The sequence below is a fragment of the Pyxicephalus adspersus genome, chromosome 3, assembly GCF_032062135.1.
Source record: "Pyxicephalus adspersus chromosome 3, UCB_Pads_2.0, whole genome shotgun sequence".
NCBI lineage: Eukaryota > Metazoa > Chordata > Amphibia > Anura > Pyxicephalidae > Pyxicephalus > Pyxicephalus adspersus.
The window spans coordinates 12,207,298-12,226,907 of record NC_092860.1 but is presented as its reverse complement, the minus strand read 5'-3'; the positions used below and the strand labels follow the sequence as shown (position 1 = coordinate 12,226,907).

Below are 19,610 nucleotides of genomic sequence, written 5' to 3'. Positions count from 1 at the left end.
CTTGTCTTTACCTGAAGTGAAAATCGTGTTAAAAAGGGTCAGGTTAAATTTGACCGTTCTATCCAATATCTCACATTCAAATGATTATTCCAGCAGATGAAAGGAGCCGCGAGAAAACTCAATACCCTGCTGTAAAAGCGTCAGCTTGTTCACTGCTCGATACACACTAGCTTTTCTAGAGTGCTCCTACAGGTCACAAGTGTTTGGGAGCGCTAGTTCTATTAAATTTAGCTTTTTATTTGTTCAATAAGAACCTGTCCTCCTGTTTTAATGAAGCATGTGAAACATTTTCTATAGAATCATCTATCAAAAATAGAAGAACCCACCGAATATCGAAAATAAAGAACCCACCTGGTTATAATTTTTTTTATTTTTAACATTTAGTTCTGCTTTACGGATTAGTGTTCGATTCAGCAGCACATATACTCAAATTGGAACGATACAGAGAAAATTAGCATGGCCCCTGTGCAAGGATGACACGAAAATGTGTGAAGCGTTCCATATTTTTACTCCCCCAGCAGTGCTCTTCACTTTTTACATGACTTACTAATGACTTCCTCACTCAGAACCTTGTCACAGGCACGACTTAAAGACTTTTCTAGGGCTGCCCTGACTCTCTGGAATGGTCGTCCTCGTCCTATTCGGCTTGCCCCCACTTTCTGCACTTTTAAAAGAGCCCTTAAAACCCATTTTTTTCAAACTTGCTTATCCATCTTCTTCTGTCTCTTAAAACCCTCACTACTTCCCTCCAATAAATATCTTACCTCCTAGATCTCCCCTCCTTCCCCCACCTCCTAGATTGTAAGTTCTTCTGAGCAGGGTCCTCTCCTCCAGTGCGATTGTTTGTATCTGTCTATCATTTGCTACCCCTATTTAATGTACAGCACTGTGTAATATGTAAATATTGTTCATAAAAATAATGCCTGATTTTTTTAAAAGCTCTTCAAAGGCTGGAAAGGATACAAGGGTGATCCAGCAAACCTGAAATAGATCTGGTCCAGGATTTAAAATATTTGCTAGCAAATGACTTTGATGAAATCCATTCCTTCAGCTTCACTGATGATTGTCTATCCTCTCCATTCCCAATGATTCAGGTTTTTGTGGCTTGAAGATGCTTTGGTTTTGAAGTCACTGATCCAAAACAGATATAGATTTAGGCAACACTTTTCCGACACTCCTTTAACATGCTTCTTCAGTGCCTGTGATTAAATTTTTGATTTAGGTTTTGAAGTCAGACACTGGTTAGTGTTAAAGTTTGGTTAAAGTTTTTTTTTCTTTCATTCCCCAACCGACCTTTCCTAAGCAAAATGTAATTTGTTGATTTTTTTTTCCAACCTTGTTAGTATTAACCTAAATAAACTAAAATATACTGCCCCTGTAAAATAAGAACCTTCTGGTGCTAATGAGGAATCTGTGGTAGAAGTCAAAAATTTGGGACATTTCAAATTTATATGTCCCCACCGCACACATAAATAACATAGAAGTCAGCAGGAGGAACCAGTGCAGTGTAGATCACAAGAGATCAGCACCCTAGGAAGCGTTGGTCTTTGCAAACTTCAGCTATTTTTATTTGGACTTTACTATAGTTGAAAGTCACTTTAAACTACCACTGGGGATGTCTAACATCATTTTGTGCTCTCCGTTTCTGTTTAAGGTCTGAACATGCATTTCCCCTGATCTATTTATTGAAAAATCTCCCATTAAAAAAAAAAACTTAGTGGTAAAAATATAACCCCCTTTTTTCCTGTTAGACATTCTTTGGATTATTTTGTTTTCCTTGTTTACAGCTAACAGTGTGGTTACTTTAACATGTCAGTAAGGATGAGTGGCCACAAAAATACCTGTATTTTGGAATATCAGAGATGCAAAGAGGACAGGTAGCATAGGTTTGCATGGTAACGTTAAATTAATATCACATGAACCTGTAGGCACAAAGCTAGGTGGCACCTGCAACAGCCCTCTTCTGGAATTATCTGTGTTACATAGAATGTTTTATTGTTGTCTTTGGCCTCATTAGATTACTGTGACCTTAAATAATTTTTATGTATATATGTTTATATATATAGCTGTTAACTTAAATACAGAAAAAAAGTTTCACTTTGCCACTACTGCTTAAGCATAAGAACTTCTGTGTCTAATAATAAATGCTGCGTTGTGCTTAGGCACTTTGATGGTCTCCATGAGAGAAGTAAAAATTTATTTCCTGTCACCTTGCATTAATGCTTTATAACAAGACCACAGTTACACTGTAAAAGTGTCAGCTAATAAAACAGAAGCTTTATTAATATGAATAGCAGTTCCCGTCCCACCTACCCCTTTTTTTCTGACATGTTTTGCTCTGTATGGGGCAGTAAACCTGTGAGAATAAAATCTATGGAGACTTTTGTTTCGAACTTCTCCTTCGATGAATGCTGGGATTCATGATTCAGTACTTTTTGCAGTGCTGATCTGAATCAAGCATACAGTTCAGTAGTTCAGATTTTTATGTTACTGTTGAATGCTTGGCAGCCAGGCAACCAAGGTTTTCATTATAATATTCTCTTGTGCCAAAAAAACTCTGTATGTTTGGACCCATCCATGAAGAATTCAAACACTCTTTACACTTGCTTTTTTAGGGTCTGGCCAAACCATGAGCTTCATCCTTTAGTATACAGGGGGGATATTTGTTCCTGAACCCAACCTATTAGCTATGACGTTTACATAAGTGCTGCTTTCCTGGAAAGGTCCCTGCCTGGTTGATCAGAAGAGTATGCTCATCACTCTGGCAGCTACCATTAATATCATACATGTTTGTTTGCAACTTGTATGTTTGTGTTTGGATACTGTATTTATACTTTTTGTGACATTTACATATATGATGGTTCTTTTTAGATGTATACCACCACCAATTCCACCATATTACCAAATATATTGTTGCAACGCTTCAGAGGAAGCAGATTAGCCCTGCAAAACGCATCAAGTGATCTCTACATTCTTGGTTGTAGATTTGTGAGAAAAATGTAGAAATTTCTGGTGGTAGTAGTGCTGTTGTCTAGTGGCCATAGAGGCCTTTTTCTCAATTATTATTATACAGTAATTATATAGTGCCGACATATTAAGCCGCGCTGTACAAAGTCCTTGGTCATGTTATTAGCTGTCCCTTAGAGGTGCTCACAATCTAACGTCCTTAACACAGTCTACGGTCAATTTTGGAAGAAAGACAATTACCTAAGTGCATGTTTTTCCTTGTGATTTTCCATGTTTGTATTTTTATTGATGTATAAATCATAAATATCTGTTTTTAGAAAACTTTATTGTTTTAAGCACCTGGTTTTAGGTCCCTTGGAAGCTCCCTTGTTCCATATAGGGATCCATCCTACTTCTACTTCCTTCCGTCCATTCTAATGCTGCAGCCCCTGCAAAAATTTTTATGCAAGACATTCAGGGGTATGGGATGCATGTTCTCTTTCACCAGCAGTGTTCTTCCATTCATGTTCTTCCATTAAACATAATTGTACCTTACTCAATATGTGATTCATTTTTCACTTATATTTGGATGTTGAATGTTAGCTCAGTAGAGCTTTGTCTAGCTTAGGATGTTAAAACTCTATTTTTTAACTCTATATTTTTTTTAAAAAATGTTGTTGCCTAAAAAACCCGCTCCTATCCTTGTTTTCTCTCCTATTTGCTTACACACATTTAAAGCTTGGCAACTATCACCAAAGAAAGAAAAAGCCACACACTGGAGTTCCCTTAAGCTACGTACACACGTCAGATTTTTATCGCCCGATAATCGGCATCGGCCAATTATTGGGCGAAAATCTGCCGTGTGTACAGTCGTTGTCGTCCATCGTCCGAAAGACCGTCCTGCCGGATCCACGGACGATGGACAACAACCGATCCTAATGAAAGGGAAGGGGAGAGCGCGCAGCAGGGTGCCGCTCCGTCGTTCTCCCCCTCCCCTCTCCATAGAGCATGAACGGTGCTGTATGTACAGCACCGTTCATGCATCGTGCACTCCCTTGTCGTTGGAAAGAATCGTAAAAGATCCTTTCCAACGACAAAAATTGCAGGTGTGTACGCAGCTTTACTTTCCAAGTTAAAAAAAAACTAAAAAGGACTGCAGGAGAAAAGCAACAATGTATCAAACAATGAAAAAGCAAAATTGTATTTGTTTTTGTATTTGTATTTTTGGTAATAATGGTGCTTTAATGAAATAAAAATGCATTGATTAGGGTTTATATCTGGGGCAAAATATTGGATACCAAACTAAGAATTAACAGAGATGGATATGCATAACTTCTTTCTCGTTGTCATCCTCAGGAAGCTAAAGCCGCCATTGAAGAAACTAGAGCCCTGCGCAGTAGAATCCACCTGGCTGAAGTGGCGCAGAGACAAGCGCATGGTGTAGAGATGGACTATGAGGAGGTTATCCGCCTCTTGGAAGCTGAAATAATGGAGCTGAAAGCCCTGTTCGGTGAACACTCCGACCAAAGTAAAGTAAGCCGAAAAGCCATCATTTGTTACCATGGCTGCCTCCGAGCAGTCATGTGACCCCAGCTTTCGCCCTTTCAGTAAAGTAGGTCAGCATTTGTCTTGTATTATTCAGTGATGTGCAGCACTGAGGAGGGTGTGGGTGTAAAAATCCTTTCTTTCAGAAAAACTAGAATATGTTTGTTCACAGCATGGAGAAGCAGGAGTCTGCATGGATAACCAGATTATACAGTAAAGTGCACCTGTCATCTTGCAGCAAACGCTATGCTGTGATAAACATTAAAGGGAAAAGACTTGGCTACACTGGATGAAATGATGGATAACTTGTCTGTATATTTACCAGGCTCAACATGTGGTATTCCCTTGGAGCAGGACGATTGTAAGCTGTAGGATGGCTTTGTGCATTATCACTACAGCTGTATGAAAACATGAGCACTGAATTAGCCAACTGCATCTCACTGTCCACTCTGTTTCAGTGGACCATACACTTCAAGGAAATGTTTTTGTTGTTCTATTGTAATCATGATGTAGGGAAAATAATTGTATTACCCATAGCAAGAACAAATTAAATTTCAGCAGTAGGGATTTTTTTGCTATCTGTGAAACTTTGCAGATTACCTTTCACTTTTTTCAGCAGTAAGCTGGTTGTAATCACAGGCTGAATCTCTTCATCAGGAACTTAAGAGTTATGGTCTTTATTTTAATGTTTAACTCCAGATTTGAGTTCTCTCCTTTTAGTATTCTGCCCCCAGGGGATTTAGGAGTTAGGTTCGTCCTGGTGTCTGCAATAGTTGCTGGAATCACAGGGTGGTTTAATAACATACTTTCAGGGGGTTGGTCATTAAATAAAATGTAAATTTTTTAGGTAGAAAGGAAGCGTTATAAGGTAAGCATATTTGCCTCCTTTGGGTTGTGTAAGAGGACCTGTACTGTAGTAGTAAACCTAGCATCAGTGCTTGCTTTTAAACATGTTTTACTGCATCTTTTTTGCATTTTCCAAGGGGTTGCAGGATGAGTCAATGGCAGTTTAAAGAGAACCAGTCAAAGATGGGTATATGTTAAAATCTCCACCTGAAATGTATTAGAGTTTATCTTAGCTTCTAGCCTTTATTTGACTTTTGATTGGTTATTTGAATTGTTTATTATTCCTGTTAAGCCTAAAGGTCAACCCGTTGTTGGGTTGTAAAGCCCTCGATGAGGCTGTCCTATCTCCAGCTTGAGCCTATTGTTAATAGTCACACTAGATACAACACGGTGAATAACCCAGTAATGGGACTTTAAAAGCCAATTGATTCAAACTTAGAACTAAATAATAAAGTGAATAAAAGCTAATTATTTAATACATCATTTCATAAGATTAACAACTGGGATGCATAAAAACACTACAATTATAATTTTCACAAATAATCAATATTAAACATCTTTATACATATATAGAACATTTTCTCCAAAACTACATACAACTATGAAATCATTTGATTTTATCTTTCCTCTTTTAATATTCAACAATCATGAGTATATACAAGGGATCCTTTGGAGTTTGTCACCTGTCTTTGCTGCCTTCCTCAGCTTGTCCTAGTACCATACAATGTGAAAGAGATTCACGGGTGACAATTGGCATCCAGAATTTTATGAGTTGAATTTCATAGTTGTATGTATTTTTTTATATATATTTTAATATATATATATATATATATATATATATATATATATATATATATATATATAAATAAAGTAGTTTATTAATGATATTTTGTTGAAATCATAGATCTCCTTTCTTTTCCTGAGGAAGCAGACTTGGACTCCGCAAATGCGTTGAAAGTAGGAACATCTTTTGGTGTCTGTGAAGGAGATGTAAATATTGGTTTAGTGTTTTTATGTATCCCAGTTGTTATTCTTATGACATGGTGTAATAAATAAAAGGTGCTTTTATTTATTTTATTATTTAGTTCTAAGTTTAAATCAATTGGCCTTTAAAGTCCTGTTACTGGGCTATTCACTGTTTTGTCTCTGGTTCTATTGAGGATATGGCCATAACATATAACGGGATCTAAATACTTTTCCAATAGTCACACTATGCTGGATGGTAGAAGAGAGCTAAAGAGTTTTTAATTTCTTTTGCTGTAACTTTGATGGCATATATGACTGGCTTATGAGTGTCTGTTACCAGCAGTAAGTGCAGGCAGGAGTAGGGGACTGTCTCTGTAGGGAAACTTGCACCCTCTTACTTCTGTGTACAGGGAGAAAATAAAAGTAATCCAAAGAGGTGAGGCTTTATTATTAAAACAAGTCAAATTTGGAGATTCAAGGTATGCAAAATATCTTCTCACACCTAATATGGGGGAGTGTGGTTTAAGTAAAAATTCTTTACAATCGAAAGAGACAAAGCAAAGCACAGGCAAATTGTGGGTTCCCCAGCCATCTTCTTTTACAGCCTAGTGCAGTAGCGTGTAAGGATGGCCCTGCACAGGGGAATCTCCAAATGGTGCAATTGTCTTTCTGCATCTGAATTGGCTACCATATAGACTTGCCTGGAGCAGAGGCTATTCCCATCCCACATAGAGGAATGCTCGGTGACTTTGAAACTTTCTGCATGCCATAATGAACGAGGACCTTAAAAGGAAAGGGCTTATCATGATGTGTAATTAAAACTTTAATGGCCAGAATGTATAAAACAGTTCTGTGGCCAGCCATATCTCCAAATATTATCAGACCATGTCTTTTTCTCACAAAGCAGTTAAAAACAGCTATGCTACAGTTCAAAGCTAAAACATTTGTATGAGTCATAAATGTTTCTGTCCTTTCTTCACCTACACATTCTCAGGTTTTTAACAGATTTTTTGTTTCTTCTTCAGGATAATGTGCAAGATTTAAAACGCAGAATCACTGTCCTTGACTGTCAGCTGCGCAAATCAGAAATGGCACGCAAAACCTTTGAAGTGTCCACACAGAAACTGCTGCAATTTGTAGAGGTGAGGTATTGTCATTCAGAAAATATAAAGTAAAGTCTGTACAATATGAAAGTATGGTAATTCTTTATACAGTGATCCCTCGTTTTTCGCGGTTAATGGGGACCAGAACCTTCCGCGAAAGCTGAAAAACCGCGAAGTAGGATTTGCCCCTAGGAATTTTCGTGTATGCAGGTACAAGAATGTTTTAAATATGTAAACAGTATTTATACTTTACAAGTTATCGCCAACACAACACTAAAATACAGTATGCGAGACAGTCAACATCATGGACAAGACTGGCGAGATACAACAAGAGAAGATGCTAGGTGAGGCTGCGATGATGCGCAGACAGTCAACCCACAGGGATAAATCCACTCGTACTCTCATTGGTGGATGTCGCACCGGAAACCAATCACGCGCCTTTATGAGAGCCCGTGGTATGTACTCTGAGTCAACTCATCTCCTTGTTTGACATGCAGGGATCCTTCTCTCTCGTGCATCAACATGAAACAACGCTCCTTTCCACAATGTGGCTGCCGACATGATTGTATTTTTTCATTTTTATTTTTTGATGAATATTTTGGAAAAACCCGCGAAGCACTGAAGCCGCAAAACATGAAACGCGAAGTGGCGAGGGAACACTGTAGTAAGTACGGTAGCTGTTGAGATTCTAGGCAGCTGGAGGGATTGTAGGACCTGCCATTGCTAACTTTATTTTTAAAAGCAAACTATGCTTTCCCTTAGGATTAGGTTTATCCCATCTAATCCATTATCAATGGCCCACACACACTGTGCAGATTATTTCTGATGCTGACTTCTTCATATTCTGCATGCTTGTTGCAGACTGTTCAGTCCCTGTAAATTAAAGCAAGGCTACAGATAACTGCCGAAACTTACCTGTTATATTATTCATGCCATTCCTCCTGTTTTACCACCTAGCTGTACCTGAGACACTGAGGTACATTTACTAAAGTAGTTGAGAATATTAACACTATAGCTGTGTGATTAAGTCACATTGTTACATGTACCAAATAAATGGATAAACAGAGATTTGCTTTTTAAATAGAGGGAAAGGATAATTGTACTAATACTTATAACTAATAATGCTTTAGATACATTAGAATGTTTTGTTCTGATTTTAATTTTATTTAAAAAAAAAAAAAATTAATTACCTTCAAAATAAAATTTCCACTATGGTCCCATAGATCCTGATCTAGTTTGAAATATAATGGCAATTTAGCTCTTCTGCAACGGTGACTTTATTTTTTTTTTTTTTTTAAATCCCAATGAAAGCTGAAAGCATTGGTTAAAGGTGTCAGATGGATAATCGTATATGCTTTTTCCAGAGCTGAGAAGGGTATTGGCTTTCATAATGAGAAAATGGACTTTGTGTTGGCTCCCTGCAGCTGGCATGTCACAGTTCTAAAATGAATAGCAGTAACAGCGGGAGCCAATGGCAGGAAATTGTCTGAGCATCTTTTTCAAGAGGCGCCTTCATATATTTCCTGCAGGAGATGAATGGGAAAGGTCAGAATAATGCACCCACAGGTGATGATCGTGACGACAAATCATAATGCAGCTTTGCACTATAAAGAGATTTCGTTTCAGGGAATATATTTTACTTAACCTCTTCCTAAATATATGTGCAGATGTGATCTGCATAAAGTAAACAATCATTTGCGTTGTATTAATTTAAATTTTGCGGATTTCCAATGTTATGTCCATTTATAAAATACTTCTGATCTTTTAATACTGTCGATGAGTTTCCAATGTGGATTTCTAAATTCCAGGGTGTTTGTAAATCCCTAATTTAGTATCAACACAGTGCCTTTGGTGCCCTAAAATCTCAGGCATGTCAGCCCTGACCAGTTCCAACAGATAATTGGGTATTTTGGAAGTAAAGGGAAATGTTCCATAGTGCAGAACTGGCAGGGGCTGACAACACCGCTTGGAATTGCAGGGTAGTATAAGCTTTATGTTGTTGTTACATATTTCTGTATATTGGTTTTGCTATTTTTTCCACACAACACTTACCAAGAATAATTTATGGGGGAACACATTAATCTAAATGCAGGTTTTGAATGTGTGGTCATTTCTTTTTAAGTAGCACATCCTAAAAGATAAAAACATTGAATTCAGTTAATTTACAACTATAGGGTATTTTTTTTTATTCCCCTTACCCCCTCTATCTACTAGTTTTATACCTTGTCTTTGTTCTCCCCAGCCTTTTTTAGGTGGCTTTTAGCCAACATGGGAGACTAAAAAAACAAAAACTGCAGTGTTAATTCTATTGGCGGACCACATCATACATGTATAATCGATTTTAACCAGCGTTTTACTATAATCTTTCTAAACCTAAATCACTTACGTTAAATAACATATGTCAGCCTCCTCGTGAGGATCATTAGAGAAGGCCCGTACTGCTTACACTTTATGGCTCAGTGAGAGAAATGCCTACCGTTGGTAGCGCAGAGGGTCCACACATAATTATAGCTAGGTATTTATGCAATTGCATCAACTTGCTTCCGTCAGCGAGCCTCTAATATCAATGCAATACGCATTAAAATTTCTAATAGTACTTATAAACAATTGCTGCTGTATGTAATTGTAAATACAAAGGTTATGATAGGGGCCATAAACTGTTTATTGGTCAGCACAGCTGGACAGCTTTTCAGGTTAAGCCTTTGATGCCCACTCTTTCTCCTCGTACCTCCACGATGTGTAAAGAACTGACGTCAGGCGTCGCAGAAAGCCTTCCCACCCATAGTATTCAGGAGCGCTGATTTTCTAAAGTACAGTAAAGATAAAATAAACCATTACGTGCAGAACAAATTAATTAGCTTTAAATCAAACATTGTTGGATTTAGGTGGAAAATTTCCTAAGTACATAAAAGTGCACTTGTCCACTTCTTATTTTTTTTTTTTTTTTTGTCAATAAGTAATTGCTACAAAAACTTACAGATGAATCAAAACCATACTCTTCACTTGTTGTTCTCTTATAACTGAATGTATAAAAGAAAATAATTATTTTCCTCTTTCTGTGGAAGTGAAATTACAGTGGCTATTTAGAAAATGTACATGTCTGCAATTTAAGGCGACTATTACCATCTGTGTTATTGCAGAGCAAGACTCTCAAAGGCTTTATGTTCTATCGCCTTATATGGCGGATTTAATGGACAGAGAGCCTATTATAGACCTTTCTCATCCAACTGAGTTGTTTAATTCAAGGTTCTAGTTAGTGTTTAAATGAGCAAAAAGTTTTAAAAAAACATGTCTTACAAGGTTAGCCAAACCTGCATTGTAGGTGCTAGTTTCCCGGTTTGCTTGTTGGCTTTTTGCAGACTGACTTATCATGTCTTCTTCTGCATTGCATGTGGCTTTCTTGGTTGAGTTGCCCCCTCAAAATGTTGACCAGCAGTTATCAATTGTTACAAGGTCATCTACTGCGAAGCAGAAACTAGGAATTCCATAAGGAATACACCAGGGAACACCTACACAATATGGGATCTGCAAGCCTCTAGGAGGTTAGATTGGAAGCTTTGGGACCATTGTGAGGCTTTTGTGTCCTGTTGTGTGTCCTTATCTCTATACAAGTCAATAGGTATGCAAAAGCACTGGTGTTCAGGCCAAATGTGGGTCAGCCACACCTCCAATGAATTCCTAAATATTTCAGAAACATTTCAGTCTGATATCAAAAGTTATGTTGCATCTGGCCATAGAAGCACTTAGAATACTGAGTCACTGTAAGGCTTGTGTCACACAGAGGCATTTGGTTGTGGGTATTAGGTGGCCATTTCACCCTGTGACACCAGCTGGGGCTTACTAAACTGTGGCTAATGCTAGGGGTATACACTTACCCTGCATGAAGGTGATCATCTTCTAGTGCTATCAGGGGTTAAGGGGGCATGCTGGAATAATAACTATACTTCTGTAAGACTTAGAGAAAACAAGAATGTGTGAAAAAGGTAATGTCTAGTATTACATGGATTGACATAAGCTGTAAATGCACTAATAAGCAGTGTTTTCCCCAGCCCTTTTTAACTGGGCCCACCCGGCACTTTTCAGTAAACACTTGGCTGTTTTTGGGTAATTGCTGAAGAATTGGGTCAAGATATAGGGGCTGCCACGCGCCTACATATTCTTCCCATCCAGGTTAAAAAAATTTCTGGGTTGAACACTGCACTGAAGCATGGATTTTATTCAAAGTAATATGAACATATGGTAAAGCAACCTTTCATAATGTATAAATGTTACTAAGATAAACGTTAGACAAAAACTGTGAATGTTCGCTCCTGAACTAACTTATTCACACAGGCTTTCACTCCAAGACTAGGACCTCCTACTGTCATTTTTTTGCCACATTGTATAGTCCAGGGTATTTTTGGACTTTCTGTTTACTTTCCAGCAGAGCTTTTGGCTTACTGCCTCAAAGCTACATCATACACATCTAAAAAACAAAGATAAATAGACATAGCACTAATGAGAATTGTACATGAAAAATGGTGCCTTTTCTAATGCATGTTCATAGTTATTGATATGTAGTGACAACCTAAGTTCTGGTTGTGTTAAATAACTGTATACCAAGACTCCTCTGCTTAACTTTGTTAAATCATGCTGCTGAAAGGACACTGTTATGCTGATCAGCATATAAGGATTTAGGATGTTTAAGACAGCAAGTATTTGCTTACCAGTTGCCCCCCTCTTCTGAATGACTAGTGATCTGATGGTGACTGGGGCAGTTATTTTTAAATACCAGCTGTAAAGATGGGGGAGTCACAGTTTGGATGGAGAAGCAGGTTGTAACAGGTTCAGCTTGGTAACACTGAGCCAAAAATTTGCTATACAAAACACTACCTCTCACACACTGAGCCTGATTTATTAAAGCTCTTCAAGGCTGAAGAGGATACATATTCATCAGTTAGGCTGGGTGCTCCAGCAAACCTGGAAAGAATCTCTCCAGGGTTGAAAACATTTGCTAATAAGCAAATTATGTTTAAGAAATCCATTCCAGGTTTGCTAGATCACCCAGCTTTACCGATGACATTGTATCCTCTCCAGCCTTGGATCTGGCTCATAGGCCACTGTATCAGCTCATAGGCTTTTCTGGGTGAATTTCATTTGTTTGCAAAAAAACCCTAAAAAACTTCCACATATAAAGCGGAGATTAAATGACTGACTGAACATAAAACAAGTGACTAAAATAGAAGGGCAACGTCAGTACAAATTTGCAAAAAAAAATGGTAATGATTTGGGTTAATTTGTGTGTTTTAGGTCTGCATAGAATTTGGATCACTTTTATTTCTTAATTAGATCAAGTCTAATTGGTGTTCAATGTATTTTTATTTAACACCTAAACAATTAAATTCATCTCTTTTTTTATTTCATTTCCAGAATGTTCATGAGGTCCTCTCTGATGATCAAGGTTCTACATTAAATCTTTGGTGAGTATGTGACAAATAATCTTTCACATTTTGTATATTATATAGTCAATTAAAATTCATACTTTAAATGGATCAAAGGCTATTTAAAAAAAATTGTCATGAGTTAAGAATAAAGCTCCTACTACAATTGGAATTACAAAAAAATGTGGGATTTCTACTTTTGGGTGAAGTTCACCCCATCTACATAGATAGGTTTGCATAGAGCAGGGGAAAAACTATTGTTATGTTAAAATTGTTTTTTTTTTTTTTTTTCACAGGTTAAGACAGCCTTCCTTATGGGGGAACCCCTGAAGTAACTATCATGTCTTTGGGAACCCTTGCTATAATTACTAAATCCTCAGCTCACATAGATAGGTTTGCATAGAGCAGGGGAAAAACTATTGTTATGTTAAAATTGTTTTTTTTTTTTTTTTTTTGCTGTGCCACCTATGATAATCGGTGCATTTGGTGGATTGTCAACCCAAATGTAATAATGTACTGATGTAAAAAACACAGGTTAAGACAGCCTTCCTTATGGGGGAACCCCTGAAGTAACTATCATGTCTTTGGGAACCCTTGCTATAATTACTAAATCCTCAGCTCACAGTTCATTACCATGATGGTCCATGATAAGATTGCCTCTAGCATTGCTTGCCAATAGGAAGAATGTCACAGATTGCTAAAAAGATTGTTGGTGTCACTTAAACTGAACTAAGGGGTCAAAGTTACTGATTGTTTAGGAAAATTCTAGCAACCTCTGGAGAAACAAAGGGTTTAATGGAACCCTTTTTAAGAAACACTGGGCTAAGGCATGAAATATCATTCATTAGCATCCATGCAGTATTGTATTGCAACACATTAGAGCGACATGAAGAGGACCTAAATGTAACCAGGATCGGGGGTCCCCTGAAGGATTTGTTATTTTAGCCACAACAAGGTATAGAGATACACCAAGGTGGAGAGTAGGCAAATTCTGTAATAAAGATTGACATAATTTGGCACCTGTGTACTTTTAAGTATGTTTTATTATGCTGATTTGGCATTGGATTTACTCTGTAAAGTACTAATGCCAACCTCAAACAATTCATAGAAGTGTGGCTTTAGCTAAAGAAATAAATAAGCAAAGGGGTGTGCAGAAGCTGGTTGCCGCTGGGACTTCTTTCTGCAAAAGGGTAGTGGTACTTAAAGGAAAATATCATTAAAGTTTAAGTTGTCCTTTAATGTAAAGCAGAACAACTGACTTTCCTCTCCATGATTATATAAGTTTTTGGCTGTACGACCTAACAAATATATATTACTCTCCTCCTTACCCTGTGTGTTGTCTAGTATGATACTGAGGTACCAACATATTTTATATTATGTGTGACAAACTAGACTGCCACTGCAGGTAAAATTTAGGTAATAGCAAAACCAAAAATGGATTCCCGCAATTGTCTGAAGCCAAGTACGCAAGTGCAATAATTGTCGTTAGAAAACGAAAGACTAACGATTATGCACGATTATTTTGAACGATTGTATTGTGCACAATTCTGTACATGCTGTAACAATACGATCGTTCAAATATAATCTACCAACAATGTACGCACACTAGATACGATCATTTGAACGATGCAGGAAGGGACATGTAAAGGAAAAAGTGTACTGCAGAACCATCCACAATCACTAAACGACTGTACACACAATAGATCGTGAACGATCGTCGCCCACACAGATCCGCTGGGACGGTCGTTCTTTCCAGCGACAATCCTCATTCATCGGCGTCATTGTGCACTTTTTTTGTTAACGATTATCAGACGAACGGTCGTTAGTCGTTAGTTTCCAACGATAATTATTGCATGTGTGTATGCAGCTTTAGGTTGCCCAGAGATAACCAATTCTGTGAATTCTAATCTGCAGTAACCATTATGTTCTTGGCTGAGCAGCCCCCTGTCCCCCTGAAAGGAACAGTGTTACAACAGTTCTAATTGGTGATCACTATGTCATGATGTCATTATTGAATAAAATATTGACATCATTTTCTCAGGATGTTCCTTTTAGCTTTAGGCACATACAAAATAAAAGTTGCATAAGCACTGACTTTAATAATAAAAAGGTAGAGTCTTTTTTTGTACACATTATACTTCTTATCTGTATATTGTGTCATAATAGGAATTTATTTAGATACGCTTAAAAAAATTACGGGTCCACGTGAAGATGGGACAGCTTACATCTAATTGCCAGTCTTGTATAAATTAGTTAACTTTTATTTTAGTACATTAGTTGAAAGCCCATTAACTCTAATAGCGGAGGTAAAGGCTACAAACAGCCTTCTCAAGCCTTAATAGTGTAACCTAATGTAAAGCTAAAAGGAAAGGTCATTGCCTTAATCTACCATGTAAATTACAGTAATCAACAAAAAAGAAGTGATTTTATTCTCTTTTTTGTAGCATTTAATGTGAGCTTGTAGCAGCAAATGAGCAATGGCTTTACATATAGAGGCTGACATTGGTTAAGTCTGGTCTACTCCGTGTGATGTCACATGATTTCCTTTTAATAACCATATTATGCTGTTCATATCAGCCATAATCACACTGAACGTACTTGAGCCTTCATCTAGTTTTTTTTTTCTTGCACATTATCCCAGTAAAGATTTCTGCTGGGGCCAGCTCATATCAAGGATAATGTGAAAACAAAGAAGTCTGTCTATAACTCAGACATGTGGAGGAGCTCAAGCTGATCTCATTTAACTGTTTTTACAGCTGATTTACAATGTTTTGGGCTCTTTTAAATTAATCTGTATCTTTCTACAGATGAAAAAAAAAAGCCTGTATATGCTCACTCACTTTCCATAGTTCTTATTAATTTAACTCGGTAAAGCTGTGCATTACCATGCATGGTAAAGAGGACCGCTTTGGCACTCTCTTTCCAAAATAACGTACCTGCCTTTCTTTCAGTCCCCCAAAGCTCTAATCAGCTGATAAAAAGAAAATGCATTGCCTCTGGGTTTGGAGGAGCGTGTGACAGCTCTTGTGCTTGGTCATTTGCTCAATCCTAGCACAGGAGGCTGGCAGGGATTCTTCACCCTTCTGCAAGCTCTAACCAGAGGCTCTCAGACTTTGCGTGAGTTTCCTTGGTCCAGACAGCTAAATGAAACTGCAGGAACAAAGGAAAATTGCCCATGAACTGGGTATTAAAGCAACTCTATTACTTTTCCATGAAGGGCACATATCCAGGTTCTTACAAAAATATATTCCTGCCTGGATCTCTGAAAAGTGAAATCTTTGTGGAACACATATGTTGATTTTTCAGCTTGAGTGGGGCAGAAGGGAGCTACACATTCATGTCCATCTCTAAATTTACCTATTCCTCTCTCTTGTATTTCAGTAGAACACCAGTGCCCATCACTCTTTTTTTTTTTTTAATACTGGTATATGGACGTGTGGAAGAGGTCAAAATGTATTCAAAGTAATGTAATTTGAACTATACAAGTACAGTCTATTTCTCTGCCTGTACTGGTTTAAATATGTCCCCCTAGATTTAAACCAAACCCCCACATTTCCTAAAACTTGCTGTCTAAGGAGAATAGAGTAACTGATTTGTAAATAATATTATTAATATTGTTAATCAACAGGATTTATATAGCACCAACATATTACGCAGTGCTGTACATTAAATAGCAGTTGCAAATGACAGATAGACAGTGACAAACGCGCAGGAGAGGACCCTGCCGCGAAGAGCTTACACTCTTGAGAGGTGGGGAAAAGTATCACACAAAAGGAGGGGAGGATTTCAAATGACAGAGGAAGATGGGTAGGCTAGTTTGAAAAAATATGTTTTGAGTTCTCTTTTAAATGAGCAGAAAGTAGAAGCAAGACGAATAGAACGAGGACGACCATTCCAGGGAGTTGGGGCGGCTCTCGAAAAGTCTGGGAGCCGTGCGTGCGATGAGGTTTTTAGTGAGGAAGTCAGCAGTAGGTCAGTGGAGGAGCGAAGAGATCGACTAGGGGAGTATTTTTTTTTTTACCAGGTCAGAAATGTAAGTAGGACAAGAACTGTGGAGGGATTTGAAGGCAAAGCACAGGAGCTTGAATTTGATTCCTAGGTGAAATGGAAGCCAATGAAGAGAACTGCAAAGAGATGCAGCAGAAGTGGAGCAGTGGGAAGGATGGATGAATCGGGCTGCAGCATTCATAATAGTTTCTAGAGGAGAGAGTCGGGTTAGTGGAATACCAGAGAGGAGGAGGTTACAGTAGTCCAAACAAGAGATAAGAGCATGTACAGTCAGTTTGGTGGTCTCTTGGTAGAGGTAGGAGCAGATTTTGGAGATGTTTCTCAAGTGAAAATGACAGGATATGGAAATGTTTTAAAAATGGGGGGTAAATGAGAGTAAAAAATCAAAGGTAACACCAAGACAACTTTTTGGCAAAAGTGTAATCTTAAAACATCCTTTGTCACAGGAAAGGGTTGTTTTTTTTGCAATGGGTTATACTTGTAAACCTGTTTTTTTTTTGTTTGTTTCTGTGCTGTGCAAAAAATCATAATGGTGGCATGCAAGGGGAGAATAAAATTCTTAGCTGAAAATGAAAAAAGGTTTTTTTATAGCAGTTTGAGGTCAAAATCATGTGCAGAGCTAATGAGTGCTCTCAAGCCTGTCAGACGAAACTATTCTACAGGCTAATATTGTGTTTTCATGGTAACTGTCAAAACATTATAAAGGCACACTGAGCAGAAATATAAAATATACTAAAACCTTTACCACTGGAGACTTTTGTACAGGATGGACCTCGCCTACACTGTCACTGTACACAGCATATTGATTTCTACTAAAATGATTTGATAAAAAGATGCACTGATGTTTTGTGAAAGATTGTTTCATTTTTTTATCTTGTGAATAATGTATTTTAAAAATGTTGTAATTTTGTAAACAGTGAACGGATCCCCACATTCTCTTCTCATCTTCCAAGATTGGGAAAATCTAGACTTGGCGTAACATCAACCATTGCGACAGAAGCAAAAGAACTCTCACGATCTGTGCGCTCCATCATAGAAGCAGACAGTAAGTATATGTTAGCCTTCTTTGTTTTGTGAGCGGTGGTCATGTTTTCACTTACATTTTATAAGTACGCCTTTACATCATTTTAATTAAATGGGTGGCTTAAGGCTGGTACATTAAATAACATGGAAATCAATTTGCTTTTTTGGAAGCCATTTTATAGTTGTAGAACATGTAGGCTGGCTGGAAGAAGGTTATGTAGTACAAATCTGAACTGGAATAACATTGAGGGAAAAACTACACACCTCCTGTTCAGCTTGATGATGCACACTAGTCCTTTCAAAAATCCACCATGGCCTTGGATTTCTGACCAACAAAAGTACCCATACACAAATCAGTTTATTCCCCAGAAAAAGCTGGGTGGAAGGAAGCTGTAGGTGGGTGGCCGTCCCTGTATTGTGGCATAACTTTTCAGTATCTACCCAAAAACAGCCAGATTGTTACTAAAAAGTGCCGGGTGGTGTGCCCGGCTAAAAGGGGCTGGGGAGAACACTGCAAGGGCTTTTCATCATTCCTTCGAATAGACTTTCATCTTTTTTGCACCTGTACCTCCTGAATAATTGAAACTCCTGTAAATGTCAGTTCATTGGCACAGGACAGTATCATTGTCTCACCATCACAGGAAGTTGTATTAGGTGGACTGTACTGGCAGAATCATTGTATGTTTGTGGATTTTTGTAGAAGGGTTGAAGAAAACTTGTTAGTTTAGGTTCACCTACAATTAACTTTTAGTAATTAAGTAAAAGTACAACAGCATTGATTTTTTGGAAAAGAAAATAATTTTAGAAATCAACATATGAGTATAGAAACAGGTAAAAGCATAGACTGAGTTCTGTAGTGTAGCAGGGTTTACAACGCTGATTAGGTTTAAAGTACATGAAAGGCACAGTATTATCAGCTCAATTGGGCGGTAAGAGTTTATTGGATGTAATTTGTTATTAAGTATTATTTTTCTATTAATATTTTGCCTTAACATAAGGTCGGTTTTTGTTTTTAAAAGCTAATTTTGTGCTTCAATTTGCTGGAAACAAAAACATAACCACTAATATAACTTGATTTATTACTGCACCCATTGCCAGTTTTACACTTTTATATTTTTCTTCGATCACATTGCTTGCTTTAGCAAAACCGATATTTACTCTAGAATTGTCCACCATAATGGGCTTCACATTACTGTCTAGCAGCAGGGTGGCCTTCCCATGCCATGAGCTGCCCCATTTTCTTGCTGTAATGAGATTATGTGCACAGAAGGGGTCATTGAGGCCATAGTGAGTGACAGAAAAGTTGTAAAAATGAAAATGGTCTGCTAAGAAAATAATAACATTGGTGTCAGCGTTATGCAATCAACCAGGCATTTACAGGTAAGTGAATTCATGTTTTAGAGTGCCATCCGTGAAAGCTATTTCAGTTACACCAGTGACTTATTGTTTCCTAGTAGACGTAGCACTGTAGAGCTTAAAGAGTTTTATTGTTATTTACAAGGGCTCTCATTTTTCATGTGCTCATTCAATGTATACTTAGGATCTGCATTCTGCTGTGATGTTTGAATTGCACACCCGGGCTAAGAATAGTGTGGGTTACACATACATCATTAGCTTATACAGCAGTTGGTGCCTCTGGCGTGTGCAGTCATTAAAATAAAGAACTATAGTTTAATTGTAACTGCAGGCGGATAAAAAAAAAAAGAAAAACCTCATTGCTGCAGAGATAGATAGATAGATAGATAGATAGATG

The 19,610-nt window shown here is 37.7% G+C and overlaps 1 protein-coding gene and 1 non-coding gene across 5 annotated transcripts in view; both read left to right on the top strand.

Annotated features, from left to right (window-relative positions):
* The window catches only part of STXBP4 (syntaxin binding protein 4), a 98,981-nt gene that overhangs the window by 41,599 nt on the left and 37,772 nt on the right, over positions 1-19,610 (top strand). For all 4 annotated transcript variants that reach the window (XM_072403602.1, XM_072403604.1, XM_072403601.1 and 1 more), the window contains exons 12-15: positions 4,303-4,479; positions 7,329-7,445; positions 12,816-12,865; positions 17,752-17,879. In XM_072403602.1, the coding sequence (XP_072259703.1) occupies positions 4,303-4,479; positions 7,329-7,445; positions 12,816-12,865; positions 17,752-17,879 (472 nt within the window). The remainder of the gene's footprint in view (positions 1-4,302; positions 4,480-7,328; positions 7,446-12,815; positions 12,866-17,751; positions 17,880-19,610) is intronic.
* Positions 402-508, top strand: LOC140327872 (U6 spliceosomal RNA). Its single transcript, XR_011920161.1, has one exon. It is a non-coding gene; the product is annotated as a U6 spliceosomal RNA (small nuclear RNA).